Below are 26,008 nucleotides of genomic sequence, written 5' to 3'. Positions count from 1 at the left end.
ATTTTTATTTGATCTAGAACAACATTCAGCTTATGTATACAATAAAATCAAATTATGAGCTGGACTAGATGCCACTTTAGGTCTGCAAATTCAACCGTCTGACACAAAATCCAATGAGACTAGTATTGTTAAAATTATACCATGAAAAAATTTAATTCTTTATCCAGCCATTAAATGTCTTAAAAATAATAATTAAAATTTTAATTTATTAAATATTAAAAAAAATAGTTTTCTTCAGTTGATTAGTACTTTTCAACATTTACTAATAAATTTTTTTCTAAATATCGAGATTCCGCTGAAAGAAGATCGATCATTTTGGGGTCCGTATCTGAAAAAAAATTGGAATCCACTGGCTTAGACAATAGATCGGTAATTTCGATCTCACTTTTTACTTATTTTGCTTCATTTAAAAAAAAAATTCAAGCAAATGGAATATATGTTGTTTCATTGCGGTGGGCCACTATTTAAAGCTTCCCAACTTTCCCTAGACCGGGATAGGCAACTATGGTAGTTTGAGCGTTCTACTATGAACCATGAGGTCCTTGTTTCTAATCCCGCCGGCAGCTAACGAACATCTTTCTTACACATTTCTATCTCCACATCACTTTTGAGTCTGTATTTCGCTAAAAAGTGACTATAAGCTCATAACAATAATTTTCATAACTATATTTCATACTGTACTCAAAAGTAAGTACATGGAGTTTTCGAATTCGATTATATTTGTTTCAAAGCTATTTTGACATATTTTTGCCCTTTCTGGCAGTAAAGAAACAAAACTGCCTGATAATATTAGCAATAATTGCATTTCTTAAATAAACTGGTGCTGCATGCGTAGTTTAATCTCCTGAAATGACACTACTTCCGAAAACAATAATATATATATATATATATATATATATATATCTTACTATATATAAAAATCTAATGATGGTGTCGCAGTTTTCCATTGTTGTCCATGCAGTTTTATTGGCCATAAAATCACGTGGTAGGATCCAGTTTTTCCTTCATTCATTTCCATATTATTTTAGTTATCATCAGTACAAAATTAATAAAAGTCACACAAGTATTGTCTTTCTGTAAATATTTTTGTATCCCTAATTTAAGGCTATTTTCCTGTACTGCTACTGTTACGTTTTTAATTCAAGAGTTTAAAACTAAGAGAATTGCTTTGTTTTATTATTATTATGTAATTCCCCGCTACATTTTAAGATAAAGTTATTTAGAAATGTAGGCTAATCTTACTAAACTAAACTCAGTGGCACGACAGCCCAAAGAGGGCCAGGGCCTACTGTGCCCATCTCAGTTTACTTGCCCTTGGGCTCTGGGGTGCAGGAGCAGATGTTTCGGTTAGATGGTCAGCCTAACGCAAAACCCCCAGTGTTTAGTTCCCAAGCTTGCTTGGTACTCGTTTATCGACCCACTGAAGGGATGAAAGGCTGAGACAACCTTGCCCGGCCCGAGGATCGAACCCAGGACCTGTGGCACGGGAGCGCGAAGTTCTACTACTCAGCCATTATTAACCTCAGGCTTATTAACCTTTTTACAATTATTACTTTGTAAAAATAACATTTATATACTGTTATAAATTACAGTTAAAGGGATCTATTAAATGCTTAAGAACTTAGCTATCAGTTTCGTGGACAATGGGATGCAAGCAAAATTAATATTTAATATATCCGCCCGTTTCGTAAAAGAAAATATTAAATCACGGTTGTGAACTCATCAAATTTGTTTAAATAATATAATGTAATAATCTAATATATATAATTCTCTTACGTGGCTCCCAAATTTTGGCTGTATTTCTTTTCCGTCGGTGGCAACGTTTGCTTTGTTTTGTTTACGTTATTATTTCTCTTACACTTCGACGAAAAAAACCTCATTGCNTATATCTTGAATTTATTTGTTTTATTATTGTTATTAGTTATTCATTGAAAAATGAGTCTCAGTCGCGCTGTTACGCCTTAAGATTTTATACTATAGCACATTTCTAATAGGTTTAACGAATTGCATGTCATTTATTTGAATTCAAATTTATTTTAATGACTTAGTATTTACTAAAAAGATGTAATTTTTTTTAAAAAAAAAGTTTTTATATGGATTTGAATGATTCTTTTGAATTCTTAGAATTTTGTGCATTTGCAATGTATCTAAGTTAGTAGCGAGCGAAGCGAGCTTGGTTTGCGAAGCAAACCATATAAGATTGCGTAGCATTTTTTGGGGGTTGGCGAGCGTTAGCGAGCAGGGGGGCAGCCTACTAGTATATATATATATATATATATTGAAATGTTTTCTTATATTTTTCGTTTCTTTTCCAGGATATAAATTATTATGGCATGTGATGTATAATTGTATAATCTAAATTCTCGAATATAAAAGCTGTTTCAAAGCTTCTTATAGTATCTATTCACCCAGCATGTTTATTTCTTGTTTGTGTTCATCAAATTTTAAAAAGATCCATAACAATGACAAAAATATTTCTATGTGCAAAAATGTATTTTTTCCCAATTTCGAGCATGCATTTTTCATTCCATATCACGGCAAACAACAATAGTTCTCTAAAATAATTCTCTGTTATGATGAAATAAATAAAGTACGATTTTTGCATTATTATGTTGAGCTGCTTTAGAGAAAGTAATTTGCATTTTTAAAACTCGGGAAGGATGATTCTCGAAAACATTTCTTTTCCCGAATGCAAAAGTAATTGCATGATCCTAAAATAACCACGCTTTGGGTTATGGTTACTTCAAGATTATTTTTTTTTTAATTTTGCATCATATTTTATTTAAAAGATTTTAGCTTTTCATAACTTAAATTTTTTATATAATGTTGAAAGTAAGTCCTCGTTATTTAATTCTTTTAAAGTGAATTTATGTCTTAAATTGAGATATTAAGTTTGGAGACTGAGTTTTTTAACAATTCATCGAAAACAAGTGAACTTCAAGATGGAAAACAATACGAAAACAGTAAATTATAAGCTTTGTTTGAAATAGTTAGGAATTATGCTAAGGCTGAAGATACTCTTAATTACATTCACTTTATTATTCAGCAATTCTTCATATGATTTAAAGAAACACGTGCAATTTTTATTAAACTATATCATTCGTATACTACCAGTAATTTTTATTACCTTCATATTTTTCAAAATGTTTTTAAAATTGATAGTTTTTATAAGAGTCTTAAATTTTGAAATCGTCAGAATTCCGAAAATTTTGATTTAAGCATAGTTATTTTCGTTTTGTTGATTTTTAAGCTACACGAAGCTGATTTTTGAATATTTTTTATGTTTCATTTTTTTTTAAATTATAAATTATGTTACTTAATCAAAAGATTTAATTGAGAATTATTATCTATAATTCGTAATTAATATATCTTCAGTATGAATAAAATATGTTTGAATTACCTGATAAATTTTACCGTAAATTGGAGTTACACTGTAAGAAAGGGTTTCTCAAAATTGAGCCAAAATGTTTCAAAATGGCATCGAAATAAATAAAATTCAAGTTTGAAAACCCTGTGTATTCAAAATCGAAACAACATATACTCATTTTTGAGCAAAAAGCACAGTTTCAAAAGGGATGAGAAGAGAAATATGTATGAGACATGTTCTTATAAGAATGCTTTAAATACCGTAGATATACAGTCTAGTTCAGGGAGAGTTAGGAAGCTTAATATTGTGGCCGCCGCAGTGACATCTTATGGTATGCTAATTTTCAATCTCAGTGGTCCATTGCAATTTGAAAATTATGATCTGGATAATTTTACTTTTTTTATTTTTTTTTTTATTTTGCTTCATTTTAAAAACTTTTAAACGAAAGATATGTATGTAATGATACATGTATGCAATAACTCGTCCTGAACTGAGGTGTACAACTATGATGATTAAAGCTTCCTACTATGAACACGAAGGTCCTTGGTTCGAATCCTACTGGCAGCCAACGAACATCTCTCTCACATATTTCTGCCTCTACATCCCTTTTGAGACTTTGCAGTGGGCTCAATGATGAGTATATGCTGTTCAAATTTTAAATACATGGAATTTTTAAATTTGACTATTGTTAGTTTCTAATCTATTTTGGAACTTTTTTTTTCAATTCTTAAAAACCTTTTTTACAATACACTTAAACCTAAATTTTTTTTAAAGATTTTGGATATTTAATACCTTTTAAAATTAGCATTGAAATATACTGGTCGTGTTCGCCAATAAAACGATTAGAAAGCCAAAGAAGTTAATAATTGTGGTTAAAGAACCTGCTTTAGATAATTTCTGAAAAGTACAAGAGTAATCTGCAAGCAAACTTTCACCGTGTTACAAAGATCTCTTTAACCCCTTAGCGATCGGTAAATTTTCAAGAAAACAGTCATAAAAGTGCCTATTTTTTGGCTTTTGTATTTGTATTACGTATTCGATTAGTGATGAAATCTAGTTTAAAATAAACTATTGATAAACTACCTTAAAAATTATCCTGGTACTGCTTTCTGGTGAGTAAAATGAGAAATAAAATATTTTCCGGGCAAAATAAATGAATTAGTTTTATTCTTATTGCCGATTTACTACTGAACACTCCAGCCCGTCAATATCACGGGAGAGAGAAATAGAGAGCAAAAACTCACCCCGTCATTTTCACGGGAGTGAGAAGGAAGGGGTTAATATATGACTCTATTATTAGAGAAATAAAGTCCGATCAACAAGCACTATAAGCTGGTAAACTAACAGAGGGAGTAGGTGGAATAGAATCTAAAAGCATGGTCAGTGTAGAAAGTATCTCTCAGAAGCAAAATAATTATCATGTATACACAATTATATCATTATAGGCTATTACTACATAACTACTAGTCATGTAGTCATTAGGCTATTACTATTATGCAAAATAATTATTATTATAAGCTATTACTGTAAAATTTAATAAAATGCTTATTTTATTTTAAATTTTTTCTTCACATTCTATCTGAATGCATTTCTGGCTCCCTAATAAAATATCAAAAAAATATAAATTGCAATGATGATAATTTTTTGAATTATTTTTGTAGATTCATATAGAAGTAGGAGAACGATACAAAGCATTCTGGTGTGTTCGTAATTGGCATCAACCATGGCTTTGGCGAAGCTATGAAGTCTATATGATGCTTCTAATTCTCATCGCTCCTTCTTTAATAATGGGTTTCGCGTATTCTAAAATATGTCACCAATTATGGATAGTGATGAAAGACAGAGCAAGCATGGTCTCAGGTGAAATGTAAGTTACGCATGCGTAATCTCAAAACTAATTTAATTATCATAAAAATAATATTTATTTAAATTGCCATTCTAATTTTGATATAAGACTGTATATTAAAAAGCATTAGGGGAACCGGAAATTAATGTCGTTTCGGCACATTAAATATTCGTTAGTCCTAAAAACCAAATAATTTTTTTTCGATCCATTTCGATTATTTTCGATCAGGCATTGAAAGGTTGCTTCTAACGAGGGTGAATAGATTATAGATTAAAAATAAAATCTTGATTACAAATATCAAATGCACCGAAACGACATTACTTTCCAGTCTACCTAATATTAGTTACTGAACATTTAAATTTTCAAATTCTTTTTCAATTGATAAATGAAAGCTCGAAGAAAAGCGTAATTTAATAAAGCTTTTTACTATCTAAGAAAAATTGATGAAGAGAGAGCTAAACGCATAACAATAAATTTTATTTCTATATATGTGCTGTATAAATGTTTATAAAAGAAACTTTGCAATAATGTCCCTTTTAGGTTCAAATAATTGTGCAAGTATATTTCATTAATTTTCTAATTACACCAAGACTAACAAGTATCAAAAATGTATCAGAAATATATATAAACTACTTTTGCTTGCTTAATTAATAGCTTAAATTAATAGCTTAAATTACTTCTTAACAGCCTATAAAGTTGTTTAAAATGCCTTGTTCATTAAAAGTATTTTTGTCACAGTGGAATAATTGCAAGGATCTTTTCTGTTCATCTCTCATATAAAAATATTTGTGCGAACACAGGTTCATTATCAGGGTGGGCACATTTTTTATTTTTAGAAAACTGTTAGTCTATTTTAAGTTTTATACTTACATTTATATATAAATATACATACATATGAAAAATAAATCTGCATATATACCTAAAATTTAAAATAAATGGTCAGTTTTTTAAAAACAAAAAGTGAGCCTCCTTACTTTACTACTATGAAAAGTCATTAAACATTAAAAGGCAAGTTTTTGAAAATGAAAATTTCTGCATTTGCTTTAAGCAATTAACCACTTATTTTTCCAATGATTAAAAACTTATTTATTATAGGTTATTACTAGTTCCTTTCAATAAAACATATCTTCCTTTGATAAATTTCTTACTACAGAGCCAGTATATAACTCCACATTATAGTATGGTATGCTAGCAAAGTAATTTCATGAAAACAGAATAAATGTTATTATATCTTAAAAAAATATAAGTTATTGAAAGACTAAATTTTTGTTACTTTTTCCAATTTGAATTTTCGAATTCATAATTCGCGATTTCATAATCTGTTTTATTATAGGCCTGGTACTGAAATAGCCCTAAAGGAAACTCATCCAAGGAATCAATTTTTGACTTACAACAATTCAAACGTTAAAATGAAAAAGCCAAAACTTCAAAAGTTAGAAGCGGACAACACAACTGTCAAACAGGTAAGCTAAGGGTAATGTATAAAAAAAATTTAAAAAAAAAAGGAATATCAAAAATCAATTAAAAATATATCAAGTTTTAATAATACGCAGTATATTTTTAATTGATACGAAATTATTTCCTAATTCATTGATTTAATTTAATTCAAGCGAAAGAAAAATGATTATAAAATATATGAATTAAATTATATAAATTTGAAACAATGTTTCCCCTCGATATTAAATTCTCCTAAATTAAAAACTTGGGATTTTATATAATTCTTTTGTTAAAGCTACCAACTTAATGCGTTGTTTCATTTAAATAACTTATTTTCTTTCGTATTACCAGTAATAACTTTAATAATATTTGAGGTTAAAGCAAGTATTTATAGTATTAAATTTCTGCAATTAGTTTAGCTCTATGTGTATCATCCGAAATATAAATATAAATAAAGGAAAATAAATCAAGGTTATTTCGATTATTTCCAGCAGCTTCTCGCTTAATTTTATAATGTTGTTAGTTAAAAAAAAGCAAAACATATTATTTGTTACAAAAGGTAAAATTTTTAGTGAATAGAATATTTGCTTTTGGCTCAAACAACTCAAGTCAATATTAATTGGTTGAATTACTTATTGTTTCAAAATTGTATAGATCACAATATCAACACAAAATTTTTGATTCACATTTTTGAGAGGCTGTGATTGATCAAACAATTAAAGGGCTTTATGATATTCCTTTCCATGTATCGCAAATACGGATTAATTTTATTAACAAAGTTATCTAAGTAAGTATAGCCTAATTAACCTTGTTTTTCGTTTTATGAATCTGACTTATGATTCCAATGTTATAAACATAAACTTATAATACAAGTAAAACTTTCTCCATCTTTTGTGAGCAGTCCATTGGTTCCTCAATTGCCTTAATGTTTTTCAATTTTATAATAATTTTCAACTGCTTTTTAATTATTTTGTTATTAATAAAGAAGGTTCTTGGGCCTTCCAGTCTGACGGCGCTCAGTGGATTGCGATGTGGCAGTTGTCTCTCTGCTGTCGGTTTGGTGCTACCGCCCTGTGGGTCTGAATCTGGGGCTGGACTGCTCATGGGTCTCCTCTCAGCCTGTCGAGGTGATTGGGGTTATTTATATCTGGTGTGACTCTGGGCTCTGTATCTAATGTAAGTACGCATTGCTTAGCACTCGCTCTGGGCGAGGCTGATTCGCGTGATGAGGCATCTATATGGGCTCACCGGGCATGGGTTGCTGTAATTATCTTCTTATAAGCATGAAACTCATTACCTAATATTCACTAACAAGGAATGATAACGACGAGTTTAAATAAAATAGTTGAGAACTAGGAGAGACAAATTGAATGGGATACAATGTATCATATTTCATAGCATAAGTCACTGACTGGAATAAATATTTTTTAAAAATTTGTATCATTTTCAGGTTATAAAAATGTTAGTGGCTGTTGTGATTCTTTTCATCATCTGTTGGGGACCGATTCTCATCACCAATGTCCTCACTTCCTTCGATATCCTCGATAGACTCAATTACGGTTATTTAAAACCCATGAGAACAGCCTTCCATCTCTTATCTTACTTCAACAGTTGCATAAATCCCTGCGTCTATGGGTTCCTGAGTGCTAACTTCAGAAACAGCTTCAAGGCAGCCTTTCTCACCTGCATGTGCGGTAAGACCCAGAAGAAGAGGGTACAAAGAGCTCTGAGTCGAACAGGTACAACTTCCGTCAGCTATGCTAGATCTACTTTCATCACCTGATGGCTGAAGGGGGCGATCACAATTAAACCTGTGAATAGAATGGCTATGGCTATGTAGTTCGACTCTCCCTGAAGTAATTTTGTAAGAGTTTGAGACCGCCCCTTGAGAATGTTTCCTATTTATATTGTAATTCACTTTTTCCTCGTGTGGTTGCTATTTATATTCCATATCTGAAATACGTTCCCTCTTCCTAATGAGCTTATATGTTATTTATTGAATCATCCACTTAAAAACCCTTCCATATTTATGACATTTTTAACTACATGTTTCTGTGTTTGTTAGATAGAATTGATGTCGATCTTCGCAACTTTGGATATTTTTAAAATACAAAGTATACAATGTTTCCGTCACTTTAAGAAATTAACAAAGTAGTGGAGAGCATACACAATACACTAATGGTTCACCTAATGTCCCATTTGGAAGTAACCAGAATGTGCCAGAAATAGAACTATACTACATAAGACATGAGAAAAGTGAACATAATGTAGTCACTGTTCAGGATATGTCAGTGTTTAACAGCATGTCAATGTGAACAGCGGAACTTAAACAGTATCCGAAAAGAATGGACCAGATGTAGTTACCAAATTAGGTGATGAAGTAATAAGTACATAAATAATGAAATGTAGCTTCAAAACCTAGTATGTCATTATTCGAAAAAGAAAAAAAAAAGTATGTATCGAGACATGGATGTCATTACTCAAAAACAGGTCAACAAAATGCGGATACTAAGCCTGGTATGTCAATATAAAACAATAGTGATGGAGCAGTGTTCAAAACCAAACCAAACCTAGGTATTAAGCGAAACATCTCAGTATTTATCTGTGTATATTTTCAAAGATATCTTGAGTGAGAAAATGTCTTATCATAAAATAACAATACTTTTTTTAAAAATTGAACTGGGGGAGATTATGTTACTGTCCATTGAGCATCAAAAAATTCTTATCAGTTCATCTATACAGTAAAAATTTCGAACCCAATCATAGTACCGGTACTCAAGGTGCTGGTACGTTGTACATAAACTCCATTTTTAGCGGAATGCCACTAAATAAAAAACTTGATGAAACAAAACAAAAAAACAATAGCCACAGAAAAAAAGCCTGATATACAGTAATGATTACAGTTATATTGCTGAATCACTTTAATTATAGGAAAATTACTGTAAAAATTATGGTATAATATTTTATAGATGATGCACCCATAGTGCCGGAATTTTTGACAGTGTATCTAAAATTGAGATTAGAGGAGTTACACTGCTCTAAAGAATATGATCGTATCTAAATTCCCAATGAAGAGGTACATAAACATTTTTAAGTATTCTATTTTTTGTATTTATGTACATGGTAATATCATTACGGTATCAAATGTTTTATTTCCACATGGTAACTTTAAAAAAAAAATTTAAGAATCGCTTTAAAAATTTAACGGTTGTAATTAGATGCATTTTTGTTTTAAAATTAAAACTTCTTTGAAGAAATTAAAAAAAAAAAACTTTACTGCAACTTGATTTGTCATTCAAATAGTCGAATTAAATTTATTTTTAGAATCAAAATTTATATTTAAAGCGTACTGATGTTGGCTAGAATAATTAAGAAAACAATGAATTAGTTATAGGTCACTAAAATAGCTCAAAATCTGATGACCAATCTGTCAAAATCTAGATGGCAGATGCAATTTCCTTTAAAAAAAATAATGAAAAAGTTTCGTTGTCATTCTATTGTGCAGATAATTATTTTCCATCCTATAATGTAGATAAATTTGACGAACATTCCTAAAACTGTCAAAATTTGTCTTCAAAGAATATGCTATGTATATATATAAGGGAACAATATGAGCATCTTATTGATATTCTTATTAAAAGTGAATTTATTTATGCAAATTCCTAACATCCTCTGACTAATATGCATATATTAAATGTGAACACGATTAAAGTTGAGTATTTAAAGAGAGTGATAATGAATGATGAATTGTATTTTAATGTGACAAAGAAGGGTTGGCTTTAAAGAACATGTTCTGTTTCTGAACATGTTCAGCTAGTCAATTTAAAAAGTATCCTTCTTAAGGTTTGAAGTATGCAACCATGAAAAGTTTTTTGATTCATATTACATCTTATATATCTTAAGATAGAGTTAGTAATTTATTTTTTTTATTTTCCAATGTATTTTGAAAATTATCAAATTACTTTAAATACCACGACGCTAATAAAATAAAATGCAATTAAACTCAAGATTAACATGTCTACATTAAAATATATTATAATTAATATATTTTCTAGCCTATATTATATCTGTAACAAGATAGAATTTCAATATAGTACATCTTTTAGGAAAATATAAAACTTTTAAAAAGTGCTGAATGATATCTGATTAATTCTTATTGTATATTTGAATATATTTATAACGAACACTACTGCATATTTCAATATTATACTTATCCTTTGAAAGTTTTGCATTATATATAGTTTAAAATTAAATAACTTTTGAACAATAGCATAAAATAATTATATAATTTTAATGATGTAAGTAAACAAGCAGGTAAATAAATCTTGTCGTTTTTGCCTTTGCTAGATAAATACAATCAAATTTAATTATTTTTAACCAAATCTATAAAAATACGCTGAGATTTGATAATATAATGAAGTCATAAAGAACAAGGTTAAGATAATGGGAAAGAGAAAACGTTTTACTAGTTTAACAATGGAATCGTAATTCCAAATTAAACTTTTTCAGTAGGAAAAGCAAAGTTTCAAGAAACTGCCTATATAAACACATTTTTCGTTTATGCTGGAAGCCTCCTGTAATTTTTATGTAAACTCTAAGAGATTTGGAAGATCAAAGTATTGCATAATTTGTGGTCAAAATGAAAGTCAAGTAAAATCAATATCGTTTTTTTCATACCATTTATAAACTTTCATTGATGTAAATGGTAGAAATATGTGTAAAAACTGATTCCATATAAACCGAATTGTAATTCTTTGTGACCAATAAATATTGTTTTGACCTCTTTGCTGCCTTTTTTATGAAACGTAAGTAAAATATAGGAATTGTTACTAAATTTAAACCAGGTTGTCACTTTGTATGTTATAACGTATTAGTTGAACTGCATCAAACCATTGAACTAAATGCTGTAATTATTGTTATAATGCAGTAAAAATAATTCAAATAATCTAAAAAAAAGTTGCGCCAAGTGGCAAACTTTTAGGTACTTTCCTCTCAGTAATTTGTCAAAAATTGCTTAACATTTTAGGTAGTATTTAGGTTGATAGAGAGAAACTAAAGCATAGGCCATTCTCAATGATGTATAGCTTCCTATATATTTCTTTTTATTTTACATTAAATTGAATAAAAATAAACCCAATTTGAAAGAATAGTTAGATGTTATAAGGATTTCATAGATAAAAATAATTATTTTTAAATTTCACCTATTAACGGGTCCAACACATCTAGTAAGCTGAAATGGAATGATACCAGACAAAGTTATTACAACTAGTAGGATTACATAGTTAAACAAAACTGCATCTTGATATTAATCTTTTGTCAGCTCGAGGTTACTGCGTTTAGTTTTCGGAACATTTTTTGTTCCGAGTACCGAAGTCTATTCGAATGTTTTCGCGTCATTGTTTCCCATATTTCACAGTTTTTCAGAAAAATATTCACGAATGTTTTACAATGCATGTGTTTTTGAGCAATCTTGAAAAAAAGGTATCTACAATATATAGTGGATAACTTCTAACACTCTCAGTCCAATATATATGCATTCATTTTGTTCAATTTAATGTTTAAAAAAGCATTGAAAAAAAAACAAGACATAATTTGCTCATATAGCAATATTTAAGCTTATCCCCCATGAAACTCTTTTTTCCTTCCTCCTCCAAAACTAAACTTACGAATTTATACATTTTCCCCAAAACTACTAAATGGCGGGTGTTACTTAACAGTTTGCTACGTATTGCAATGCAATATGTAGCGAGATATTGCAATGCTGTTTCATTGCAATATCGTCAGAACTGAAATTATAAGATATATAGGACATTGTTGATAGTTTTTAATCTAACTATTTGAGTATTAATAATTACGGTATCGATAAAATTTAAATTTAAGAAACAAATCTGGTGTTTCTTTATTATCTGTATAATAAATATGGAACAAAAAACCTTTTGATTTAGACCTTAAGAAAACCTTAACTGGATTCTAAGATTAAGAAAACCATAACAAGATTACCACTGGACAGGGAATTTTCCAGCTTGAAACCTGCAGGAAAATCTGAAAACAAAATGCATAAGTTATATTGAATAGTACACAACGCACAAATCAAATAATGGTTATTTTCACATTGTATTATTTTTTAATAAAACTATATGTGATGTGAAACTCAGTATAAAATGTCCCTGTTTGATTCATTCCACAACCTCTGAAAAATAAGTTCAACATTGAACCATAATATCGAAATATCGAACAAATAGATAATGCAAATTTGTTATAACCTTAATCAGGTGTAAAATTGGTGTCTTCTTTTCCTAGTTAAAAATTGAGAACAAGTATCGCTATATTCAAGTGAAAATGGTTTCGATTCTATAAGAATATGGTTAAAAAAATATGGTTTCATGCTGTTATGGTTGCAGCAAATTAAAACAATACGCAGCAAATTTGCGCAAAATTTGAAAACAGTTTTGTGACACTGTTTCTAACAGTACAGTTCAAGGAAGTGTAGTTAAAATTTAAACAACGAAACATAATTTAAGTTATTAAATTTAGAAAAAGATGGCTAGGTCACATCTATAGAAAGGATAATAGTGACCCAGTTTAGAAGCTGAATTTTGGAAAGTTTACAGGCAACCGATAAAGGGGAAGACCAACCACCAGATGAATTGATTTTGTGGAATCAGATCTTCAAACTATGGGCATCAATAGATGGAGAAACCTAGTGTCTGATAGAGCCAAGTGGAAATGACTCGTTCAGGCGGCTCTGATGGCCTGTACTAGACTGTCATGCTGATGAAGGAAAAAGTTTAAGGAACTTATGGAAAAAAATATGTCGTTGATTAATTACTCCTCATAAAACAATTTTTATACAGCATATGATTATTTTCCTTAATTATTGCTACCTTTTATCTTTTAAAACTATAAAATATGAGAAATATGTGCAATATTTAGTGTAATTCAAATTTAAGTTTAATTTTTAAAAGGTTATGAAAAAGGAGAACTGGTCGTTATGTCGAGATATTTCCATTGAGTGTACACGAAGTAATTTAATTCCATTCGCATAGAAAAATAGTTCAAACATTTACGGATAGATGGAGCTGTACTCCTCTTAAGATGTTAAATAATTACTGCTTTTAAAGAAATTAATTGCAAAAAGTTTAATAAAGAATAGGCGTGCGTCTTGAAAATTACCTGGATGGGGAAAAGATGGGATGGATAAAAGATGGGGAACCTAGTCACCCAATATTCATTTTTACAATACAGCTTCATATGTAGAGCCAGATCCTTCAATTATATTCATGATATCTCACATGCATAAAAACAGAAAATGTACCTTGCCCGCCTTTTAATCAGAAATGTAATTTTCGGTATTTAAAAGAAATATAATTTAAAAGATATGCTAAAAATTAGCATATCTTTCAAAACCATCGTTTTCAAGCATTGTTTGAAGAGTAGAGTAACATCTATCGATCATATTTTAAACTGCTTTTTCTTCTGTAAAACAAGTTTCCATATCTTTTCATGTTCTGAAGATATCGTAAGCATCGTTTAAGGAGTAGAGAATCTTATATCGATCCACTTTTAAACTATTTTTCTCTTTCTGTAAAATAAATTCCCATATCGTCATGTATACTGAGATAAAATATTAGATCATTCTGACTGTTGGTTTTTCTTTCATTGTTTTGAAAGTTAAACTTTAATTTTAATTCCCGTGTGTTTTTCTTCTTTCGTAGTTCTTTATACTTATCTTTGAAATCTATCTTTACAGTTTTTCCCTTTTATTTTCACTCTCAGCATCCTTTTATTTCCATCAATTTTTTATTCGCAAATTTTTTTTTAAATCTAAACCTTTTTTTATGTATAAAACTACTAAAATCTTGATTAAAAACCCTGTTTTTTTCATATACTGAATAGTTTGAACTTTTTTCATGTTTAGTTTTGTAGTACTACTTACTTCCTGGAAAATAAAAATATTTAAATGCCTTCTCGAGATATAGTTGAAGTTATTTCTCAGATGTTATAAACATTTTTAATTCTGTATAGTTTAGCATATATCGAATTATTTTTTATTTTATCACATTCTCATTTATTTAAAAAAAATCGATTAATCTTAAAAAATATGCATTTATTAAAATAGCACTATCACAAACAAAACTTAGCAAGGAATTTGTGTAACATTTTATGAACCAAACAAATATAGACTAAAGATATTATGTAAATTTTGAAACTTACACAATAATTAAATTACGAAATATTAACTGGAGCCTGACGAATAAACAAAATTTACTTTTCTATATTAAAATTAAGTTAATTTGTAATCAGATAAACTTTATTCCTTTTCTAATTAACTAAATATCTGAAGTTCTCGCTAGTAATTAATATGAGAGTAATGATAAAATATTTAGTATTTTATTTTATCAATACTCTCATATAAATTGCACCCTCAAAAAAGCATAATATTCGTAATTGAATATTATTCGAAAAATTGAATAATATTCAAGGTATAGGTGATTTTAATTAGCACTTAAAAGCATTTTAGCTAATATTTTGAATATACCTAGCTATACTTATTGGGCTTTTATTATGTATTGAATAAATTGCATTCAAAATATTAAAAAAATTAACCTTCACAATTTCAACTTACTGTAATAACTAGAAAACATTATTTTCCTGTAGGGAGATAGATTTTTTCTAAGAAAATGCTATATGTAGAATTTGAAAAACAAAAATATGCGTGCAAATTTAGGCTTTTAATTAAAAAAATTTCATAAAACTAGGTCTTCATGAAACATCATAAACTTTACCAAGTCCAGATGGGAATAAAAAAGAACATTGTTTATAGATGTATAACCATTTTTCCAACTGATTTTGCACAAATTATGAATTTTTCATACGGTCATATATATATNAAAACATTTATAATACTATATATATTGTTGACTAAATAGAATTATTAGTTAGATATTTTGGTACTATGAAAAACTTAGAAAATAAAATAATTTCAAGTTGAATGTTAATGAAGAACTTCCAATTTGTAGTATTTGCCACAAAATTGAATTTTAATGCATTTGTACTTTGCCATACGCCCATTGAATGTGGACTTATACCTTGCTTGCAAATATACATAATTGTACTGTAAATACAGTATAATTGTAAATGACTTCGTCAACATATTTCCAAATAAGCATAACATTCGAAAGCACTGAATAAAGCTTAGTATAAAAGTATTATAAGGCACTAAGCAATGGTGTAAAAAACTGTTTTTATTAATATGATTATCGAGCCTCAAGATTAAGGCTGAAGTGGCAGAGTTTTAAAATTTCTTAACACCAACGCTTTGTAATCGAAAAGTGATACTTTTAAGAACTCAAAATGGAGTTGGAAAAGCTAGACAGTGATGAAGAAAGTAACATGCCCCAATAAACCACTGTTCCGATCTAAAAAGTGTTAAGTAAAGCCTAATCTCTGGCTCGATAAAAATTTATAAAATAAACTCCATCTTTGCGGGATGCTACTTTTATATACTGAAATATCATTTCTGCTCTTCTTTCAGATTTCCCTTGTGAGGATCAAGTTTCAACAAAATATAATATATATAAATAAATAAATAGGTGTTGCCATGTCATTTAGAAATTCGAATCTTCTGTCACTGTAAGCGTAACCGTAAAAGCTGAACAGTCGTTTTTAACAATATTACTGAGCACATTATTCTTTTTCATGCTCCCATGCCCGTTATGCTCTCCACGGAGTCATATGTTGGCAATCACTTTGTATATCAATTATCTGCTGCAATAAAGGCACTTTAATATCATTATTATAGTTAAAATCCACTAAAGCAGAACTTTTCAATTAAGGCATGGGAACATTTGTATCACGAAAAAAAACATAACCACACGCATAGCAACAAATGAAAATGTAAGAAAAAAAAACATGAAGATATATATTAAAAGCTCACACAGAGGAAACAACTCTGCTAAAATTATGTACTTCACTGTAGTAACATTTCTAGTAGAGAAAACATAATCGTGATTAATAGAAGCAAACTACACAGTGTTTAAAACATTTGTTATTTTTTTTGTTCATATTGTAATGGTTCACCTGAAATTCTTGTTCACAAAATCATAGTTCTTCTTACCGCAGATTTAGTAAGAAATACAATATTGTAAAGTAAATATAAACGAATACATGGTTTTTATGCCATACTCTAAGGTATCATGATAAAAATACTAAATTTTACCACATAAACTGAATATTTTCACGTATTAAACAAACCATATTTTATTGTTAACACATTGTTGACCGGAACTAGTTTTTTTATGCTCAAACATTGTTACCGATGGCGAGTTAACTTGCAATTGCATTATTTATTTCAATTGAGAAAAACCAAAGTTATATAGAATATCTCATAGGACTTTAACTAATTCGGAAATTGTATTTTAACTAAGATTTATTGTAAATGGTCATAGCAAAGTTCTATTAAGACTACAATTCTTCATTATATTTGCACGTTGTAAATTTTGATTGAATTGAACGTTTTTTTTTTGTATTTTTAATTGTCAAAATAAATTATTGTGGTGTTTAAAACTTTACACTTCATTTTTATTGGTGTTGTTTTAATTAAACGATTCTTGTAAATTGAGAACGTTTCACTGAAAAGGTAGTGTTTCATTGAAAGGTTCAAAACACTGCGATGGCTACATTTGTTTTTAAAAGTTGCACATAATTGCATAGATAAAACGTTCTATTCAGATGAATATTGTATGGTAAGTACATTCGTTTTTGCTTAATGTTTTATCAGTTAACGACAAAAGCAATTTCTAAATTAGTCAACTGTATTGATGTTGTCACATTAGAAAGCCGTATTCGAAATCTCGAGCCTATCTTGTGACCTTGACATCGAAAAAAAATGTCTTCAACCGTGCTAATTCGAAGCACATTATAATAAAAGCTGCCAAAACAAAATGCACCTCAAGCAATGTCTTATAATATAAACCTTAGAAATAAGCTTTTTAAATACAATAAGAAATTCAATTAACTCGAAAAGACAATACACAACAATTAACACTTACTCCGAAGAAATTAAACTGATTAAAATTAACTCATAGAGCCTATCTTCTGGTAAATTAATATAAAGATTACTTTCAATCACCAACTATTCGATGAATCAATATGACTAGCATTTTCTGATTACATACTATTGTTTAATAAAAAAAAGCAATCTATATTCTTTCAATAACAGCGGTGCTATAATTATAAGAATAATTAACTGTTTACATAGCAATGTTTCAAAAATGGAAAATGGAATTTGAGCTAGAATTTAATCATATTATTTTTTATGCATTAAAAATTTACATTATAAATTACTTTTTTACATTTAGTTTGGTGTCGCTTCCATATTTGCTTTTTTTATGAATTTGATATAATTTGTAAAGTTTTATTCTAACTATATAATTTACGAAAAATCTAATTTTTAGAAAACGACGCTACACTTACAAGCTTTTAAAGGTATAATATAACTCTCTCATACTCATCCAATTCGAGATTTTATTATAAAATTTTAAAGTCAGAATAATAGTTTAAATCTAATGCTCTATTTTTAGAACGTTGGTATTTCAAGGGTTGTATTTTAGATTTCAAGTAATGCATTGGATTATGCTGCGTGCATTTCATTCAATTGGTATTATGACACTTATACAAAATAAATAATGATGTCTGGATAAAGAAGGCGAGATGTAAGTGTTTAGGTTCAACTTCTTTTCTTATTAATTTGCAGGTGATTTATAATTGAATGACTGAGAAAGAATACTTAGAAAGAAGCAAGGTATATCCTTTCATACTCAGCGTTTTGCACCTTTTTTTTTAAAATTTTTAACAACTGAAGAATATTAATCGAGTGTAAAAATCCTAGAATTAAATTCTAAAGTCAAGCACAAATAAAAGAAAAGAAACGAAAGCCCGATTATAAAATCGGATAAGAAAGTGAAATTTGATAAGCTGACAGAATTGAAAAAGCCTAAACCAATTTCGATAAAAATGCTTCGAGCGCGTGGATTGTGCTCCTCTTGAAGTATTTTAAAAACTATTCTTGGAGAATATCTATAATATCTGGCGTATTTATGAAATATATATTTGCCTGAAAAAAGATTTAACCTGTTAAGAGTTTTCCGAAAATGATATTTTTTCCTTTTTATGTTCTTCGAAGTGAATACCATTTTGTCCCGACCGAATATTTGCACTGGAGCGCAGTTGAAGCAATCGTAACCGTCTTCTGTAAAAAAGCTCCTAACAATTGCCATTGATCCAAAAATGGATTATCTATAAAAACGCACTTAAATTTTCTGCCCATTTTTTTTCCTTACATGCTCTTTAGTAGTTCATTTATCAAAATTCAAGTTATTGGGTTTACCCTTCCTTAATTCGTCATTTCGAAAGCATTGTTGAAGAAAAAGGAAACTAGAGTTAATTATAGGAAAGACCAGACAGATCCCATTTCCAAAAGAAAATTTTCCCGGATGGCTCGTGTAAGGATTGTTAATATTACGAGGAAAAACATTTATAATACTAAAAATCAAAGTAAGGTTAAACTAAAGCATACCCAAAAAATCAGCAAATTTTAAGCCACTATAAAAAATATACTTGGAGCTAACAGGGCTTTATGTGAAAAAAAATCATCGAAAACATTTACGTAATAGTAACAGAAAGAGTGGTACTTTATAGCATTAAAATCTGGCATAATGAAAAATAAAAAACAATAACAAATAAACTACTGTACATACAAGGGTTACCCTTTATAAGCTTTAGCAAATAATGTCACTTCTACTCTTGGATTACAGACTTTGGCGGGGGAACTGCTCCTTGACCTCAGAGTCTTCATTGAATCTGAAATCGCAATAGCATCATTTTTAAATCAAGATATCTTCGCAGAAAATTCTAAATACTTAAAAATAAAATCAAAGGAAAAAGGAAAAAAATTGTGATCTCTTTACTACAATCATAAGTATATTAAAATCGCGATCAAGACAGTAATTTTAAGTCAATAATAAAAAGAACATAAAAATACTATAAATTATTATCATTAAGATTGACGGCTGGGGAAAATAACTAACCCAAACTTTCTCACTTTTCAATCTCATCCTCGCACAGAGTCATTCAGTTTGTTCAATGTCCTTCCCTTCGGGGTGGGATGACAGTAGCGTCTTATGTTTAATTCGTGATGGTTACAACTTAATTTGATAGAAAAGTTTCAAGTTCATATTTTGAAGATTGAAATTCGCTACGCAAACTTCAAAATTTCACACAAATAGCAGTTTATATTTCTACAAAGTAAAGTAAAATTCTAAATCATAAATAATCAGTAAAAAATCAGTAAAATTCTGCAAAAAAATTCCCAAAAATTCCAAAAAAATTCTAAAATCTAAATCAGTAAAATTCTGCTTCAGACATAAAATAAAGCCGTTCCATCAGTTGAAATTGTGATGTAACTGACAATAACTGTTGTATTTAACTGTAGTGTCCAAAGACTTTTTAAAAAATTTGTGCGGTGTCAAAAATCTTTTTTACGCATATTATACTCAAAAGGTAATTAGCCAATTTTATAAAAAAAATTATAAAATTTAAAATTTTGTCAAAAACAACAAAAATAATACCAGCAAAATTGCGTAAAAAGCTTTAGTATTTTAATAAGAAAAATTGAATAAGTTTTCAGTACTGAGTAGCGACGCAATGAATTTATTTGCTGAATCAAAATAATTAGCTGTTTTATTACACATTTCTTTCATCCATTTCGACGCTAAGTAAATACATTTATCCAATTAAAAAAAGAAAACAATTTTTGTTTTAGGCTGATTTGATTTTTTCCCACATCACTCTGTACAACTGTTATTTTCTTTTCTGTAGTATTTTATCTTAAGGCTAAGAAATTTTGTTCTATGTATTTCCAATTAGTGAAACATTTTTTTTAATTATCTCATAAGAAACATTTTTTTCAGACAAAAGACTCTTATATTAAAAATCAGTTGTTTAAATTGTTTTTCTAATTTGATAGTTTTGATGCATAATGCTTATAAAAACAGAGGTATTGAATTCATTTTGATTTAATTGCTTGGTGGAGCTTAAATATTCTTTTAAATATTTTTTGCTAGCTTAAAGTTAAAAAGAAACTATTTTTTTACTCTCAAGAAGATATAACCTTGCAAGGTAAAATATTTATTTTATTATCTTTCGAATTAGGAAATTAAAATAGCCTTTCAATAAAGGCATGTTGATGCCCATTCATTGATTTAGCAACATTTCATTAATGTAATTTGGCAAAAAGTGTTACAAATCAAAGCTATGTTAAACATTTTTAGTCAAATTTTCAATGTATCTATGTTTATCTATTTTCTATAGTCCCAATGCACTGTTAGACATTTCTCGGAAAAAATGGTTAAATAACTATTGAACTTTTATTTGATAATATTCAAACAAAACAGTCAAATAGCCATAAATAAGATGGTAATCAATCAAATTTTCTCACAGTGAAAAATCGTTTATTAACTGCTTTCACCAAATATAATTATACAATCAGAATTTTATCACGCAAACTAAACTCACCTAAAGCCACTTATTTCCTGGCAATTTTTCCTTTCTATAGACGAAAGGGATAATCTGTCTGATTCATGACCAACAGAACTGGGATTCGAGTCCTACCATTTACACTACAATATTTCTTCCATTTCTTTCAACACATGAAGAGTATTCAGTGGTTTGCATTCTCCGATTTTTTTTCCTACACTCTCCAACACCCATTACCTAACGAAAAGCCTAGCTGCTATGTTCAAAGTCTTTTTTACGGTTTAGAAACCATGCTAGATGTAAATGGTTAAAAAACAGTACAGTTTTGTATTTATGGTCTTATAACAGTGCTAATTGTAAACGGTTTCAAAACTATAAAGGTTAAAAATGTTCTTAATTTTTTTACATTCTTTAAACTATACGGTAAATTGGATGGACAGACTGCTGTTTATTATTTAACCTTAATTTTAGAATGAAAACTCTAACAGTGCCGCAGAAACCTGCAACATCATGGGAAAAATTCAAAGATTTATCTGGAGGATCCGTTTCTTGATATTTGTGTTTACTAATTTTTGTCTATAAGGAAAAAATAAATCTACAGCAACTGTCACCGTGACAGATTAATTCTGCATTGGAGTCCGTGGTATTACATAATATGTTTAAAAAAAACTGCAGTTTTCCAAAACATTTGGCATGAAAAAATCTTTAACAGCTTTTGGTAGGATAAAATAAAAATAAAAATTAAATATCATTGGAAAGAGTAAACTTTGCTACAGAGGAAGAAACAACAAAATAAGATTGCAATGATTTTTTATCATATGTTTAAATGGTCAAGAGGGCAAAACTTCCGCTGGCTCCTAAAGGCAAGAGAAAAAGAGAAAGGCCAAGAATGCGATAGCAAAAAGAAGCAGGTTTATTTTAAGAAAATCTGATTTAAAGGATTAGAGTAGTGTTTCCCTAACTTATAACTTTTGTGTACCTTTTCTAAATTTTTCGTAACGCTGTGTACCACTAATAAAAAAATGAATGTAATTTTTCAAAAACATGTTTCTTTTTCTTTTTGGTGCAAAGTTTTGTAGATACTAACCAGTGATCCATATTCTACGTTAGGGATAAAAATTATATATTATAAAAATAATAAAAATAAGTAGAATTTATTACAAACCTTTACTATAAAAAAATTGCACCAAAGTTAAAAATCACAACTGGCTGTTGACACCTCTAATTATTAACTGTTAACTCTGCAAAAAATAGCCAATAGAAAAATACGCAATCGCAAATTTTCACGGCTGGTTTTGCTTTTAAATAAAATTTTTTGAAATTTTCGTTTGTTGCAAGATATTTCGTATGAGAACGCTTACCCTCGCTAAACTGTTCCCGTAGCTCTGGGGGTACTCGCACCACATTTTGGGAAACACTGGATTAGAGGAAGGTAGAGACCAGAGAGCTTGTAAAAGTAAATCTAAATTCTTTATGCTTCAATTGGTCAAGAACCTTGGAAAGTATGAAAGTTTAAACACTTAAAATATACTCAAAATTAGTAATGTATTTCTCATTCACACATATGTTTCGTTTATAAGTCATATTTCATAGCAGTTCCCGTTCAAAAATGATCACCGCAATGTTAAAATAGTTATATTATATAATGGAAAAAGAAGTTCAGTCGTCAGTTATACGTCGTTTTTTTTTCTATTACTACGTATAATTTAAATTTTTTTTTCGCTAAGTATTACTAAGTGCATGTCTGCCAGATGTTCATCTGCCGACAAGCCTTTTACTATTTTTGAGATTTTATCGAGAAAATTACTTCGTTTTTATTCCTAACCAGAATACCAGAAACTGAAATGTTTAGGAAAAAATCTACTCCTATAACGTTTGCTGCAAAAATGAAGTGAAATGAAACTGCTGTTTGCAGTGACAAATTCGACTTCCAGAAAACTTATCTAGCTTCAACATTTCCAACGGAAATTCATTAATATAATAATTAAAAAAGACTAGTTCTTAAGTTCAATTAAAACAAAAATCCATTGGGGTTTAAAAATTAATTCAAGAAAAACTGTAACCATTCTAAGAAAAATGGTGCCAAATTGTATTAAAATTATTTAAAAAAAAACTTTTTTTAAAGAAAATAATGCTTACTACCGTCTTCTTTTCTTTCCGAAAAATAAACTCTCTTGTCAACATAATGATATGTAAATGAATTCACCTGAAAATTTTCCCCATCTGTAGACTTTCTAAAGAGCAGCAAATTAGCATACGAAGACCTTTAATTCAGGAATTAAGATATTAACTTTGGTCCTTCCAAGTTATACTCAGTTTTTAAATGTAACAATACAAGCCGTAAAAATAATTGCTAGCAGATATATAGTAAATAGTTGTTTTCGATACCTGTTTTCTGAATTAAAATCGCATTAAATTGAATAGCAATGCTAATAATAAGTATATTTTGATAAGTTTCATTGGCAAATGTATATTTGTTAGTGATAATGTTTTGTAGTTCAAATTTAAGCGTAAATCTTTTGTAAAATTTAGGAAGCTTTACTTTTCTTACTTTTTGTGCACTTTTAGAATTTTCATTCCGTTATTATGCTAAAATAGCCGGCAGTGGTCAGTCCATCTCAGTAACCATAAAGTTTATGGTTAGGAACATTTTTTTACCTTTACTATTTTGAAACCGCTTACAACTGGTATGCTTAAAAGCTGTGAATGCAAAACTATACGATTTTGTAACTATTTATAACTAGTATAGTTTATATACCATAAAAGTAAAACTTAAGCGTTTAAGTTTTGGTAATGAGCCATTTATGCATGAATGATAGTTTTGCATTTTTAATAGTCCAGCAGCACGCATTGAAGAGTGCGAGACGCTGAATTGAAGGAATGAGAGAAATATGGAGAGGTCAATGCTGGTATTCGAACCCTTGTTTAGCCGGTCATGCGATTGATCGATTAGCACTTTTAGCTACAGTATGCACCATACTGCTCGGAACAAAATGTCTTCATAAGGTGATTGGCCTAGCTTCCGCGGATAGAATTCTGGTTGTTACACCGCATTAGGTAAGAATACTCACTAAACATTTTTTTCCCTCACACTTAACAGTTTAAAGATCTTTTTAAAAAGTTATTTGACTGCTTTGGTTGAATATAGTAAAAGCACACATAAATGATGGTTTATTGCATCGATATAAATATAATGTTAGGTTTCAAAAATCATTACTGGTTTCAAAAATTGAAACTCTCGGAACTCCTGTGAGCCTTTCGCAGAATCCCAGGGTTCCACGGAGCACAATTTAGGAACGGCTGCTCTAGATGGCAGACACTTCTTCTAATATTCTGATAAAACTATCTTTTGTAACGAAATTCTGATTTACAGGATATAAGATAAAATAAAATTTATTTTTTTATCTCTTACAAAGGTTTGTTACGTAAATTTTAATTAACGTTTTTGCTCAATCAATTGTGATGCCAAATTATAGAACTTTTAGAGATTAAAAAACATAATTTATTGGTTAAAATGCATCTTTTCTTAGTAAAATGCACTTAAATAGTTTAATTGAAAATAATTCTAAAAGAAAAAGAGAAATAAAAGAAAAACATACTTTTGAATATCATCAAACTAATGAGTTTTAAGCTCTGATTCTTATAAAAGTCTTTTTTTTTTCAACATGATTGTAAAATCATTTTAAGCAATCATTGTAGTAGCAAATCAGATAAATTTAAAAAGGAACAGATATTCGCTCATTAATAAAATTAAAATCCTTTACTTTTCTACTTGTAATGACAGTTTTTTTTATTATAAATTATTTGGAAGCTATGAACTAAGCTTAGTATAATGAAGAATATTAAAATAAGCATTTTATTGATAGTAAATAATTTTTCTTTTCATTTATGCAGCAGTTTCATATTGTTAAGTATCACCGAAATTCTCTTTTTAATTATCATTATTACATGATTTTTCACTATTCTTATAAGATAGAAAACTTCAAGATTTTTTTTCATGACTGACGGCGATTATTTTTTCAGTTTAGAATAATCCACTTCATTCTCGCAATTTTGAAAAACAAATTTTATACCCTTGAAAATATTATAATCAATCATTACGCATTAACATGCACCTCTTTATTTACGGATTGTATTTTAAGAAAATAAATAAATCCTCTATAGTTTTTACGTTTTTAAAACTTAAACTTAACAGAAAAATTAATTTAAGTTTAAGAAAAATAGTTCATCTATCTAATTAACTTTCTAAAGAGCAATCAATCTTGTTTGATTACAAATATAAATCGAATGTTTAACCTGTGATTTGAACCCCCAATATCTCAGTTGGAGGAGATGATTTTACCGTTTTACTACGGACGCTAAAAAAAGTTTTTTATTTTAATATCACTAAATTTTGTAATGAATGAGTAAATGAACTAAAATTTTAAAGGAGCATATTTTACCCCTGTGCCAACAGTAGCGGCACACTTTTGCCCTCTTTAATTTAAGCAAATATTCATTAATTCAATATAAATTTGACAGATGTATAGTGCGCAAAATAAAGAAAGGACCACCCTGGATAACTCTTGATCTAATGCTCGGATATTCACGTTCTGGGACACAATCTTAATTATTCAGGGGTTGGGTAACCTAAGATATGCTAATTAATTAGTGCTGGTGATATTTCAAGATACAAAATCAGACTCATAAACGTACTTTTTCTGAATAAACATACATTTTTTTCGACGAATTTGGATATCTGACCCTCAAAATATTGGGGGAAGTCGAAACATGGGAAATGCTGTTCGATCAGGAGATTGAAAATGTTAATTTTACTTTTTGCG

General features: G+C 29.0%; 1 protein-coding gene across 1 annotated transcript in view; it reads left to right on the top strand.

Moving 5' to 3' along the window:
• The window catches only part of LOC107451260 (QRFP-like peptide receptor), an 87,362-nt gene extending 77,853 nt beyond the window's left edge, over positions 1-9,509 (top strand). Inside the window, exons 6-8 of the mRNA XM_016067306.3 lie at positions 5,029-5,234; positions 6,547-6,676; positions 8,101-9,509. Coding sequence (XP_015922792.1) covers positions 5,029-5,234; positions 6,547-6,676; positions 8,101-8,433 — 669 coding nt within the window. The 3' untranslated portion in view covers positions 8,434-9,509. The remainder of the gene's footprint in view (positions 1-5,028; positions 5,235-6,546; positions 6,677-8,100) is intronic.
• The last annotated feature ends 16,499 nt before the right edge of the window (positions 9,510-26,008 follow it).

This window comes from Parasteatoda tepidariorum, chromosome 7 (assembly GCF_043381705.1).
Source record: "Parasteatoda tepidariorum isolate YZ-2023 chromosome 7, CAS_Ptep_4.0, whole genome shotgun sequence".
NCBI classification, from domain to species: Eukaryota; Metazoa; Arthropoda; class Arachnida; order Araneae; family Theridiidae; genus Parasteatoda; species Parasteatoda tepidariorum.
Note: the sequence above shows the minus strand (reverse complement) of the source record. Positions and strands in the feature narration are given on the sequence as shown.